Source organism: Abramis brama (genome assembly GCF_963993115.1).
Source record: "Abramis brama genome assembly, chromosome: 20".
In the NCBI taxonomy this organism is placed as follows: Eukaryota; Metazoa; Chordata; class Actinopteri; order Cypriniformes; family Leuciscidae; genus Abramis; species Abramis brama.
This window is the reverse complement of record NC_139982.1, coordinates 593,535-607,115: the sequence shown is the minus strand read 5'-3', so window position 1 is coordinate 607,115 and position 13,581 is coordinate 593,535. Positions and strand designations below refer to the sequence as shown.

General features: G+C 38.3%; 1 protein-coding gene across 1 annotated transcript; it reads left to right on the top strand.

Moving 5' to 3' along the window:
• Positions 1 to 2,224: 2,224 nt before the first annotated feature.
• Positions 2,225 to 12,925, top strand: LOC311070404 (BEN domain-containing protein 6-like; the record flags this gene model as incomplete). The annotated part of the gene is made up of 9 exons (XM_084094229.1): positions 2,225 to 2,384; positions 2,759 to 2,898; positions 3,007 to 3,087; positions 3,599 to 3,722; positions 3,943 to 4,016; positions 10,352 to 10,426; positions 11,525 to 11,569; positions 12,307 to 12,490; positions 12,817 to 12,925. 9 exons carry the CDS (start codon positions 2,225 to 2,227, stop codon positions 12,894 to 12,896), a joined length of 963 nt encoding a protein of 320 aa, XP_083950355.1. The 3' UTR covers positions 12,897 to 12,925.
• Positions 12,926 to 13,581: the final 656 nt, after the last annotated feature.

Here is a 13,581-nt window from a genome sequence, read left to right as displayed (position 1 = left end):
CTCACACACCATTGGATCTTCATCTGAGGCTTCATCATCAGGTGAGTCTGTATTCTCATCATCGTAGGAAACAGTGTTATTGTCCCTCACAGCAATCTGCAGCACAACTCATACATTTTAAAAGGAGAACAAAGCAACTCATTTGTCCTATGTGAACAACAACAACAACAACAACAATCACTGTGCATGTTGTACCGTTTCATGGTGTTGATCTATTCCTGTGGGGTCTGCTGGCCTCCCCAGTTGATAATCGCCCTAAGAAACAGAAACGGTGCTTCAACTTATGCTACAGGATTTCTGTTTTTAATAATAATAGTAATAATAATAATGATGAGACAATCATACACACCATTACATCTTCGTCTGCACTCTCATCTGAAGTGTTTGTGCCTCCCTCAACATGCTGTAATAGAAGAGCACAAGAAGTCACAGGTAAGCCAAACACCAGTGAGTTCAGTTTGTCTGTCCTAAGTAGAACAATTACTGCATGACAAAAAGAAAACCTGTACCATTTCATGCAGTGGATCCTCCTCTCTGTCATCTGATGGCCCAATTGATAGGTGATCAGCCTGAGAGACAGGAAAAGGCTGAATGACATATCGTGATAAGATGATTTTATTATTTGTAACATGACTTTTTTATCTCTGTAATACACACCATTGGATCTTCATCTGAGGCTTCATCATCAGGTGAGTCTGTAGACATTTGGTCACAGCTGTTAGACATTTAAACCAATTGCTTGCTTAATAACTAATTTGTCATGTTTACGTTTTGGTAAAATGTACTTTTTATAAAAATGATAATACACTTAAAAGGATATAGAATACTTGTTGGATTGCTTAGCAGTCTCAAATTGCTATCACTTGATAAGCTTACAGTTATGCAGGGCTGCCAACTTTTGAGTTTAGCTTTGGAGTGAGGGGGGGGGGTGGTATGTAAAAACAAATATTGCATCACAATAAGTGTAATTGTGATTGTCAAAACATTTGGTAACTAAATAGAATTTTATGAAGTTTAGTGACAACATGTTACAATGTTTACATTGTACAATGACTGGTATAGGATACAGTTTTTATTATTGCTTGACAAAAATTTCAAGATTTCAATTATATTCTTGTGATTTGATTCCGATTTTGATTCAATGTTGACTAATTTAGATACATGTTTATTTTAAATTTTATTTTAAAAAAATAATCTCACCTAATGCTGTAAACATAGAGGGCCCAATCTGCTGGTATTATTAAAAGTTAAAAATAAATTAAATTAAATATAATGCAGTTTTTGTTATAATAACAATTATTTAATGACATAAGTAAAAATATAATAAATATGTAATATAGTGCTCAGCAAAATATCTCTAGCTATTTTTTTATTCAATTAACATGCTATGGTCATTAAATGACTTTCCTGAGTTAGGCCTAAATGTAACGTTATGTGACATAATTGTTCTCCTGCTGTTATATTGACCTCTTTCCGTGGTTGAAAAACTCTAATTGGTCGATATTATGTATACTTTTGGTAAGTTGTAGCTACTGCATCTTTAAATATAAAAGTAACAGATGATCCGTTCACGTGCACTTGAACTGCCACGTCATATTTACAAGCGTCAAACGTATTTTTGTCTGAATTTCGTAATAAAATTGACGGAATCTAAGAGCTGAGAATTAGTTTAATATTAAAAGCACCTCTGCAATTTTTCTGTGCGTGAGAAAATGGATGTGTGGCGTGAGAGTGAAAAGTGTCAATTGTCTCACGCTCAATGCGTGAGTTGGCAGCCCTGACAGTTATGACACAAATAAGACCAAATGAAACCTGGTTTTGAACCAATTGATGCATTACTATTTACTATATAAGCTAATGTAACGTTAAGCTAACATTATAACTTTATTAGCAAATTCCTAATATATGCTCACTGAAGAGATAATCAAATTAACCTCACCTGGCGCACACTGTGCTTCATTATGGGTATTCCGATATCGTTTTGTGGTCCTTGGAATATCTACATTTAAGTCTGACAAAAATCTTTTGTACATCTTAATCAAGTTAAGGGGTTAGTGATCTGAGGACGTTAGTGCGGATGTGTGTTGACAAACTTTGCACTCGCGCTTCCCGCTTCTCTTGTTGCCTAGGATACAGACCGCAGTGGTACTCGCGCTTCCCGCTTCTCTTGTTGCCTAGGATACAGACCGCTGTGGTAATTGTACACAAACAGATTTGTGGAAATATGTACGCTCTTTATGAATTTAGCAACTGTACAATTGAAGTTGGCCGGTTAAACCTTATTGAGGGTGATTACGAACCCGACGTGGACAAAGAATATGTGGTATGGTGGTCCAAAAACGGAAAAACTACTGCTTGGACTGCCAAGATATTGTCAACTAACGGTAAGCTAATGTTAAGTTAACGTTAACGTTATAGTTTCACTCACAGCTAGCATAACGTTATTCAATTCGCCACCTTTACTGTGGATGCTTAATGGTAACATAGTTAACGTTAACGCTAGAAAGCAGTTATCCTGCTCGCAGAGCCGTGAACACTGAAAGTGAAATTATATTAGCCTATACGTTATAACGTTACTCGCGCGAGTTTGGTCGACCGCTGGACATTTTAAGTGTTCTCATACACAACGTTACACATGTCACGTCTAACGTTACCTGCATTATGCTGACCTATTTTGAACAATGTAACGTTACTGAACATAAACATGAAGCGTGATTATAGTAGTTTAGTGTAATGAATATCTTGATCCTTTTGATAGAAAACAAAGGTGCACTCATTCAAATGAGGAACCGGCTGGTGGAAGGCAAAGATGGAGATGAACACGAAAAACACATGGGAAAGGGCAAGAGAGTAAAAAAAAAGAAGCCATTTCTTGAGGATGACATGGAACAGTCAGAGGTGAGTTATTCAAATTATTTTAAAATATCCCCCCAAAAAATATCCAAATACCACAAATGTATAGATGTGCACACAGACATTTTTATGTATTTTATTTTATGTTGTCAGGAGAGGCCAAGCAAAAAGAATAAGCCAGCGATGTCCTCTTCTTCCTCTGATATTATACAAAAATACAAGGACCTTCAGAAGGTATCTGTTTTAAGAAATACTAAATCCGATGTACAGTGACCTTGCTTAACATGTTAACAAAGCCAAACTATCCATTTAACAGTACTACTAAAAGTACATATTATGATCATTATATTGTTAACGTACCAGAATAAACACTAGGCTATATAGATTGGCCCATTTCTGAATAAAATACAGTATATTATATCATTGGATAACAAATTATTAATGCATTACTGTGTAATGTGTAATCATCAATTTTAATGTTACAGCTGGTAAAGGTGGGGCTACTTTCAGTTATTTACAAGCAGGTTAATCTGTAATAGCACATAATTATTTAGTTCTGGATTATGTTTTTTAATTAATAATGTGTATCTGTTATTAGTAAAAACTTTATTTTAGTGTAAAACCCGAGTATGTACTTAGCACATACTTTACACCACTGCCTTCTAAACATAATAAGCCATATACAGGGATTAGCAAATTAACTGTGAATGAAAGTTTTGAATTTGAAGGTGTGCTTTTGTTATAGGCAAGAGAGCAAAAGGACAAAAACATCGATAATGAAGAGGGTTACTTGAGGACATTAGAACAAAGGGTTGCTAAACTGGAGAGGGAAAATTCTTCCCTGAGGAATGCTCTGAGCATCATTGAAGGTGAGTTGATTATTTACAGTAATGTGTATTTTTAGCTTTTCTAATACTTTGATTTACTAAAAACCTGCAAAGCTAAAGACATTTCTATCATCCCTAAATACACAGACAACAAACGGTCTTTCTAAAGATGGTTAATATCACACTACTGCTAGCAAGGCTGTAGACTCTTCAGCTTCTCTTGTTTTGTATTAGGAATTGCTAACAGACACTGTAAATCTAGGTCTTCCTGAGATGATTTCATCCATGCAGCAGCTTATCACTCTGCCAAAAGAGATGACTTTCCCAAGGACCATGGTATGCTGTATATATATATATATATTTTATTTATTTTCATCTGCTACTGAATGTCTTTATGTCTGCTATATGTTACAATGTTTAAAAAATGTTGTTTGTTTTATAAACACACTCAATTTAAAGGGAATGTTAGGATGTGTTCTTATCAATAGTCAGTGTTTTACAAACAGTAGATGGCTGTCGGCACACAACCAGTTTGCAGCTAAACATATTTTAGACACCAACAAAAGCAATATTAGTTTAAGTGTATGTTATATTTAGAATATTTTCATAGCTTTACTTTCAGCCCTTTACGGTGGAGACCTGAAGCCTTCATCTATGCTCTAGTTAAAGCCACCATACTACTTTGACAAAAACAGTCATTTTGCATCTTTGTTATTGTGTGACTTTTGCATTTTAAACTGTTAGGACCCTGCTGAAAAATCCAGCTAAAACCAGCCTAAGCTGGTCAGGCTGGTTTTGGCTGGTCTCCCAGCCTGGTCATAGCTGGTTTATCAGGCTGGTTTTAGAGGGGTTTTGAACACTTTTTTAGCTGGTCAGGCTGGTCTAAGCTGGTCAGCCTGGCTGGTCTTAGCTGGTCAGGCTGGTCTTAGCTGGTCAGGCTGGTCTTAGCTGGTCAGCCTGGCTGGTCTTAGCTGGTCATTGTTGGGCTTAGCTGGTTTTAGCTGGTCAGGCTGGTCTTAGCTGGTCATTGTTGGGCTTAGCTGGTTTTAGCTGGTCTTAGCTGGTTTTAGCTGGTCATTGTTGGGCTTAGCTGGTTTTAGCTGGCCAGGCTGGTCATTTTTGGGCTTAGCTGGTTTTAGCTGGTCAGGCTGGTCTTAGCTGGTCATTGTTGGTCTTAGCTGGTTTTAGCTGGTCAGGCTGGTCTTAGCTGGTCATTGTTGGGCTTAGCTGGTTTTAGCTGGTCTTAGCTGGTTTTAGCTGGTCATTGTTGGGCTTAGCTGGTTTTAGCTGGCCAGGCTGGTCATTTTTGGGCTTAGCTGGTTTTAGCTGGTCAGGCTGGTTTTAGCTGGTCAGGCTGGTCTTAGCTGGTCATTGTTGGGCTTAGCTGGTTTTAGCTGGTCAGGCTGGTCTTAGCTGGTCATTGTTGGGCTTAGCTGGTTTTAGCTGGTCTTAGCTGGTTTTAGCTGGTCATTGTTGGGCTTAGCTGGTTTTAGCTGGCCAGGCTGGTCATTGTTGGGCTTAGCTGGTTTTAGCTGGTCAGGCTGGTCTTAGCTGGTCATTGTTGGGCTTAGCTGGTTTTAGCTGGTCAGGCTGGTCTTAGCTGGTCATTGTTGGGCTTAGCTGGTTTTAGCTGGTCTTAGCTGGTTTTAGCTGGTCATTGTTGGGCTTAGCTGGTTTTAGCTGGCCAGGCTGGTCATTTTTGGGCTTAGCTGGTTTTAGCTGGTCAGGCTGGTTTTAGCTGGTCAGGCTGGTCTTAGCTGGTCATTGTTGGGCTTAGCTGGTTTTAGCTGGTCAGGCTGGTCTTAGCTGGTCATTGTTGGGCTTAGCTGGTTTTAGCTGGTCTTAGCTGGTTTTAGCTGGTCATTGTTGGGCTTAGCTGGTTTTAGCTGGCCAGGCTGGTCATTTTTGGGCTTAGCTGGTTTTAGCTGGTCAGGCTGGTTTTAGCTGGTCAGGCTGGTCTTAGCTGGTCATTGTTGGGCTTAGCTGGTTTTAGCTGGTCATTGTTGGGCTTAACTGGTCAGGCTGTTTTTAGCTGGTCAGACTGGCTGACTCTATGTCTTCTCTATTTTTCCTGCCACTGTGTGTTGTGACAAATAATGTAAACAATTCCAAGTATACTTAAAATAATCTTCAGGAGCACAGGCAACAATTCAAACAAATTCCTTTTATTTGATATTGCAGCCCCTTAAAACAACCCATTGATATGCTAACAGTAATGTACAAAATTATTAATTGAAATGATTAAAATGCTAAAAACTATAATAGTAACTAAAGGAGAACAATAACAGAATTATAGAGATACATTTCACATTACATTTTTCTTTTCTTTTTTTATGACATCTTGTATTTTTTGGGATATGTAATACCCCACTTGCTTCTCCCGCTTCTCTTTCTCCTTTATTCGGGTTCTTTTTGTTTGAGCCAGTCACTGAAGCAGACTTGAAAGATAAATAATTTAGATTATTAATTTGTCACTTTTCAACTAGTAAAACTTAGAAAGGTAATCAACTAATGTAAAACCGTTTTACTAAATTGGCTACGGCTACATAAAGTATATGAATGAATGAATGAATGAATAAATGAAATAACAGATTACCTCTCAAAACTTGCAGCTTGGATGGTGTCAGGGGAGGCTTTGCAGAGTGTTTATTCATGGGACACTCCTTTCCTGACACACTTCTGCTCTTTAAAGTGTTTGTATGTGGATCTTCAAGACAAAACATAAATGAGCTTCAATTGTATGAAAAAAAACACTCTTCAAAATATCTTCTTTTATGTTCTACAGAAAAAATAAACTTATACAGAATATATTCCAGTTGGTAGCTATAAATGTTGTGACGTTACTCCTACTTTGGCTACCACATCAGAGCTGCATTTTTTTTAAAGATCTCAATATTACAAATAAGAAGCTGTATTTTTTTTCCTACAAAGATATCTAGTCATTTCAGTGAGATCTTAACAATTTGTGTGGGACCTTTCAGCACGTGTCAAGCAACTTTAGTCTGGGTAGATGCCATATTTAATTCTAAGTGAATCAAAAATGAGGCTGTGTGGGATATGCATACAGTCAGTTCAAAAGTTTGTACCATCTAAATGTGCTGGATCTTTTTACTTCATCACCACCCATGTTTTCTAAAGTTGATTTTTTTCAATATTTCATCAACATAACAGTACATTTAACCGATTGTAAGTCTGTCTTTTACAGACAGTGTTAGCTGTAGCTTTGATTTCGAATTAAAAGTCAATATGTGATGATCATTAGCTTCAATGCAGAACATTAATAACTATGATTGGGACTGCCATATATACATACATTATAATGAGCAAAATATTGCATTAAAAACGTTGTCAATTCTTTGGGATTAGTTGCTGTGTTTCAGCCATAGACTGTAAAAAAAGATGGACGACGCCCCTTCGCTCTCTTCCATTGATGAGAACTGAAGCCCGATATGGCGCTGACATCTTGGGGCTTGAGTTTGCGCAGTAGCGATCTCGGGACCAGACCTGCGCAGTAGTGAGCAGGAAGTAATCAACGCTCCGCCCTCACTCTCGCCGAATGCACTCAGGGAGAGCGGATTCTGCACACTTTTTAAAAAATTGATTGCAGTACGACAAGAGGCTTGTTAAAATAAAGTATACAATCTCCTCAGTCCTCCGAAGATCCAGACAAAATGTCCGTTGGTGCTTCGGTGACTACTTCACTCAGAGAACCTGTCAATCACAGCTGTCAATCATGACGTTACACCACCGCATCACGTAACTAACTAAAAACCAACTTATTTTTGAAACAGACACTTGATCTTACATCAGCGTGATAAAAACGACAGCAAATGAAAGAAACCACATTTGGAAAAAAGATATTTGAAGTGTAATTTAATTGTTTAGTTGGTATCAAGTCCCGTTGAATAACACGGGGAGGCGGGGCTTATGACATATACTAGGACCAGTCACCGGGGGCGATCGAGACGTTTTGGCTTCACTTTTCAGGGCTTGTGCGGCACGCTTGGTTTCAGCGTGTTGTCCTGGGAGGAGTGCATCCACAACAGGAGTTTCACTATGTAATAGTTGATTACTATTCAAGCCACTAGATATCAACTAAAGTGGATTTTCAGAGGGAAACAAATAAATTAAATTGACTTTAGAATTCACAAAATGACAGTTAATTGCATTAACATGCAATGTAATACCTATGAAAAAAAAAAACATGTCAATGTGTTACATTAACAATGCATCTCTATTTAGTTTTTCACCGATGTCTAGGGGCTGTTCACACCAGGCCACTTCATGCATTTTCTCAGATCGGATTGCCGTCTGATTTATCAAAACGATTCCATTTACACCTGGTTACATCAATGTGTGTGTGTTTTTTTTTTTATTATCGTGAGGGGGCAGGGCTTACTTATTTGATCGTTAACTTGCTTATTTACTCGTTAATTTGCTTGTTTTATTAGTTCGTTTTATATATGAGAATTGTTTTCTATTTTGCTAGAAAAGGTGGAGTGTTTATTAATAGGCTAAATCAGGTTATTTCCCGGTATAGTGAGGTAAAAAAAAAAAGATCCTTATCATTATTGTATCTGACTCAGAGTATTTCAACATGTCAGCGGGAAATTTACGGACACACATCCTCTCGTGCCGTTACAGATGCAGCATTTTGACCTACTTCTGCACGAGATGGGAACACGTTTTAATAATTTCTTGGGTCAAGAAAGAGTCGGAGTTTGTGATATATGTCATCCTACCAGTGCTCTCTCTGTCTGTATGCAAGTGCACTTCACACATCGCACTTCAATAAGCCCAAAGAACGCGGGTTAATGTGTTTTAAATGCTGAGAGAAATCAAAGGCAAAAATCTAAAAGTTGATCGGTTATACTTAAACTTATGACTTGACTCTGATAAAGGAAAACGGGTTAATCCGTTTACATGACATGCATTGCCAGTTTATTCAGCATAATCGAGTTAATAACGTGCATGTAAACGCGCTCATTCCCTGAAAGTGAAATCAGAAACGGACTGAGCTTTCGCTGCATTAACGGCGCGTTCTCTCAGAGACGACGGTGGATATAACGGTATAGCAACTATCTTAATTTACTGGCTTAATATTTCTCTTGTGGACTTAAATTATTGACAGTGAAACAATTAGAAGAATATTACTTGTTAAACAAGTGTTTGAAGTAGGGGTGACCCCGAATAGTCGAAGATTCGATTGGAGGAGCCTGATTCGACTACCGATCTCACGGTCGAATCTTCGCACAGGTGTTATGAAACGAGGATCATGCCACTTTGGCTATATGAGAGCGCTCAATGTCTGATTTCACATAGAACTAGTTTTCTGTCAATACGTTAATATTCAGCCTATTATGATAATGCTGTATATGAAAATGTGCAAAGAAATAAGCTTTTAATAAATATTTTTAATGTGCGTGAATAAATCCAAACACCCCGTGACAGATTTAAGTTTCACTTTCAATCCGTGACCGACAGAGGAGCGTCTTGGCGGCAAGGATTTACATTTTTAACAATGTCTGGGATAAGAAACTTTAAAGTGTGGATGTACACCATCAGAAAGGATATTCTCCAAGGCTGGATTTAGCATCAGGAAAACCATGATCGCACTTCTGCCGGTCAACGAACATGTTTCACGTCAGAATGTATTTTATCCGCGCGCACAATTTGAAAAGACTCCAACGGACACAGACAGAGTGAAAGACTGGATTTGTTCTCTCGATCAGGTAACGTTAGGGTACAAGTGATTTCAAAACTTTTCAGACGGTTCTAATTTGATTTTTGGATGCTGTGAGTGTGAACATTTTTAGCTAAAAAGACTGCCACTCCAGTTTAGCATTTTGTTTCTGCAGTTAAAAAGACAAAGTTGAAAATTCTGGCTACTATCGTTATTTTAATAGTTTCAAAACCAGCTAAGCCAGGCTGGGATACCAGCTAAAACCAGCAAAGCCAGGCTGGGAGACCAGCTAAAACCAGCTAAGCCAGGCTGGGATACCAGCTAAAACCAGCAAAGCCAGGCTGGGAGACCAGCTAAAACCAGCTAAGCCAGGCTGGGAGACCAGCTAAAACCAGCTAAGCCAGGCTGGGAGACCAGCTAAAACCAGCTACTTCCAGCTTAAACCAGCTAAAACCAGCCAACCAGCTTAGGCTGGTTTTAGCTGGATTTTTCAGCAGGGGAACTAATAAAACTAACAGACAACGCGGTAGACCGGCAACTCTGGTCTTCTGTGAGGTAAAAGTTTTTGTCAATGGAACCTAGTGGCTTTAAAGGAATAGTTAACTGCAAAATGGTATTGTGCAGAGGTATTGTTGATTTTTTTAAAGTATTTAAAATAGTTTTTTTTTTTTCCTCCGGCTCAGGAGCTGGACCTTCATATTGTTTTTCTTTTTATTGTTTGCTTATTTGTTGTTGAACATCTATTTTCTTTATCATTTAACCCCTAGACGTAAAATAAATATTTTGTTGAATATATTTTTTGTTTATTTTGTTTACTTTATTTTGTTACTTCCTTGAGCTGGAATGTAACAATAGCATACACTCAAACTGATATTAATTGATCTAAAATACTTTAAGCAGCTGCCTCCATCCACAACAGTACAGCTTCTGTGTCGGTATCTCAATAAAACCCCACTTCAAATATCTGAACTCTTCCTTTAATACATAGATACAGAAAGACAAAAATGATGTGGCAGAAGCACCATGTATGGCGCATACCTCAACTGCGGGACCCAGTTTGCAGGTAAATGATAAGTTGTTAAGTTATTTAATGGTTCATTTGAATTACAGCTTTTATATGTTGTTGGTGTTTTTCTTGGTTATAAATTAGGGTGACCATACGTCCTGTTTAACCAGGACATGTCTGGCCAGGATTTCGAGATCGCCCAAAATGGATTCGGCTTTTGCTTTCTACAGTCACCATTCATTATGTTTACATTATTACATTATTTGACACTGACACGTAGGCTACGTGGCAGCTTTGCAGGTCATGCATTCTGCTTCACACGGATCCCGATCGAGACGAAAACACAGGAATTTTCTTAGCAATGCTAAAACACACATCAACCGATCACGTGTTTAGCGTTCATGTAAACACTAAATTCAGATTCACCAATCGGAATTAATTCAGTCCTATTGAATCAAAAGGTGTGCATGTAAGCAAAATGAATGGCGTCGAGAAAGCAAAAGCCGAATCCTGGATATTTCGGGCAATCTCGAAATCCCGGCTGGACATGTCCTGGAAAAAGAGGAGGTATGGTCACCCTATTATAAAGCAAATCTGTTTTGTAGGGCTGTAATCTCCTAGTCGTTTACTATACTTTCTGGCTCGACCAAAATTCTGATTTCGATTTTTCTGTCACGTTCATTTCATCAGGTGGAAAGCACTAATTGCTAATGGGGGTGTTTTTAGAGCACCCCTGTTTCACAGGTAACAGTCTGTCTTCAGAACACCCGCCTTGTTTTCCCTTTTGGATTAGCCAACCCACTGGAGAAGAGAGACAGATTGAAGAAAGTAGGCTACTAGAAGGTTTGCTGAATACTATTTATTTAATTGTCAGAGCGTTTAATTTATAGTCAGTCCTCTTCTACCATGCCAACAAAGACATCGACAGCGTGGCAGCATTTTTTTTAAAATAGAAAACTGGAAATTTATATTTGATATGATTTTGTGCAGGTGCACGTGATGCAACGCTATCAGAAATTTCAGGACTTCAGTCGACCAAGATTTTCTTTTGTTGATTACAGCCCTACTGTTTTGTCTGTCTGTCTTCTTGTTAGTTTCTTGTGAGTAGGCTAACATACTGTACATTCTTCTGTGCTTTTTAAATGCTGTATGCAGTCTTCCAGAACACAGCTGCCTGTGGATGACCGTTCTGTCTGTCTGGTAAGTTATATTCACTAAAAACAGAAGTATACTATAAAGTGGGAGCAGGGAACTTCTGCAAATAGAAATCTGCGATAAATAGGAAGATAACAAAATTATTTTAGTTGTCCCCTTTGAACCCCAACACGACTATTTCATAACAAGCTTTTGGTAATATGATAGCCTGGCAAGCCAGACCTACATCAAGATGTTAGGTCTGGAAACTCACCATAGACGCGGTTTAATCCGAGGGGCGGGATAAACGGCTGTCTTTCAAATTCCCTCTGCACGCAATAGGACAGCGCTTCAACCAACCAGAGCGTTTTCCCAACAGCGGAGCTTAGTTGATAGATTCAACTTTTGCCATATCTGGCCGGCAAAACGACGAACACATCTTCCTTTTTTTAAGAATGACTTAAGTGCCGTTCTTTGCTCTTTTCTCAAAGAAAAACTTAACTCCAAGTCCTCCAGAGTCGCAGCCAAAGCCGATTCGAAAGACCATTGTTCTCCATCAGCAGCCGTCATTCTTTGTTTTCAAGTGGCAGCCGTCGCAACTCTGTCGTCATATGTTAAGCCCGCCCCCGCCTACTCTATACACGACGTGATTGGCCTGACCCAATTTAGGTTTTTGCAGCTAGAAGGTCTATTGAGAGTTGCTAGACCCACCTGGCTGCGAAATACATTTTGCTGCCGCTAGGGTGCGTCTAGATTTCTAGGCTAGTAATATGACCCAATGTGATACCAATTTATGTTCTTAGGATATTCCACAGGCAATCAGGGACCGCTGCAACAAGGTCACAGCAGCCAAATATACAAACGATCTGATGCATGGCCTGTACACCACTGCATTCATGGCATCTCACAGTGTGACTGGGCTTGGGTCATCATGCAAGGGGGAGACACGACCATCACTCCCCACTGAAGATGTTAAAAAGATTGTTGGTAAGTATTTGTTCTTCAGTGACAGTCAGTAATGTACCGTCCGTAAAGAGTGACAAATGCCTGCCGCACTGTGTAGTGTAGTGTTGTATCATTTCACAACATTAGAAAACATTGAGTGAGCCATACAGACTTAAGAAATTAAGGTAACCAGGTATTTTGCAAAGCAGGCGTGGGTATGTGTTGCCCTTACTGTTACTCTTTCACTCTCAATAGTTTGTTGTATCTGTAATATCTGTGTATGTATATGTACCTATTTGTACTTAATGTCTATGTATCTATCTGTAACGTGTCTGTTCTCCTTTCCTTCCCTTCTTTTCTCTCTTTAGGTGAAGTTAAATCTGTCTTCCCAGAAAAGTCGGATGCTGAAATTAAGGGATTCATTCGCCAGAAGTTGTCAAATAGTTGATCATAAAAAGACAATCATGCTAAATCTATGGAAAAAATAAAATAAAATGGGAAAAACATTTTTTAGTTTACTGTCTTTTTATTTGCCTGAGGTAAATATTTAAATTCATGTACATTTGACAGTTGTAGATATGGTACAAATACCATGGTACACGTCCCATTGTACTATTAAAAATACCATGGTTTATGTACCATGGTGCTATCAATATACCATGGTACATGTACCATGGTACTGTCAAAAATACCGGGGTACTAGTACCATGGTATTTGTACCATGGTACTACCATGGTACAAATACCATGGTAAAATTTCTTATGGGCATGTTTTTACTATTATCTCATTTCATATCATCATAACGAATGGAAACATTTGAAGTAACATATGATAATTAATATATTTTTCTCTAGCGTAGTTGTTACTGAAATCTTTGGAAGATTTATATGCTGCTATATAGGTTATTGTTATTATTTTATGAAGCACTGTGCATAGCCTATGCTTACAAGGCACAAAAAACCTGGTGTTCATTATATTATATATTGTTGGAAACATTTGTGTGTGTGTGTATTCTGTGAATTTTAAAAAGCAATTTTAACCAGAAAAATCAAATTTATTCCCAATAAATTTTAGAACTATATTCCCTATAGTTTCTCTTGATATCAGTATGTTCACTTTTTTTTTCTTTCAGG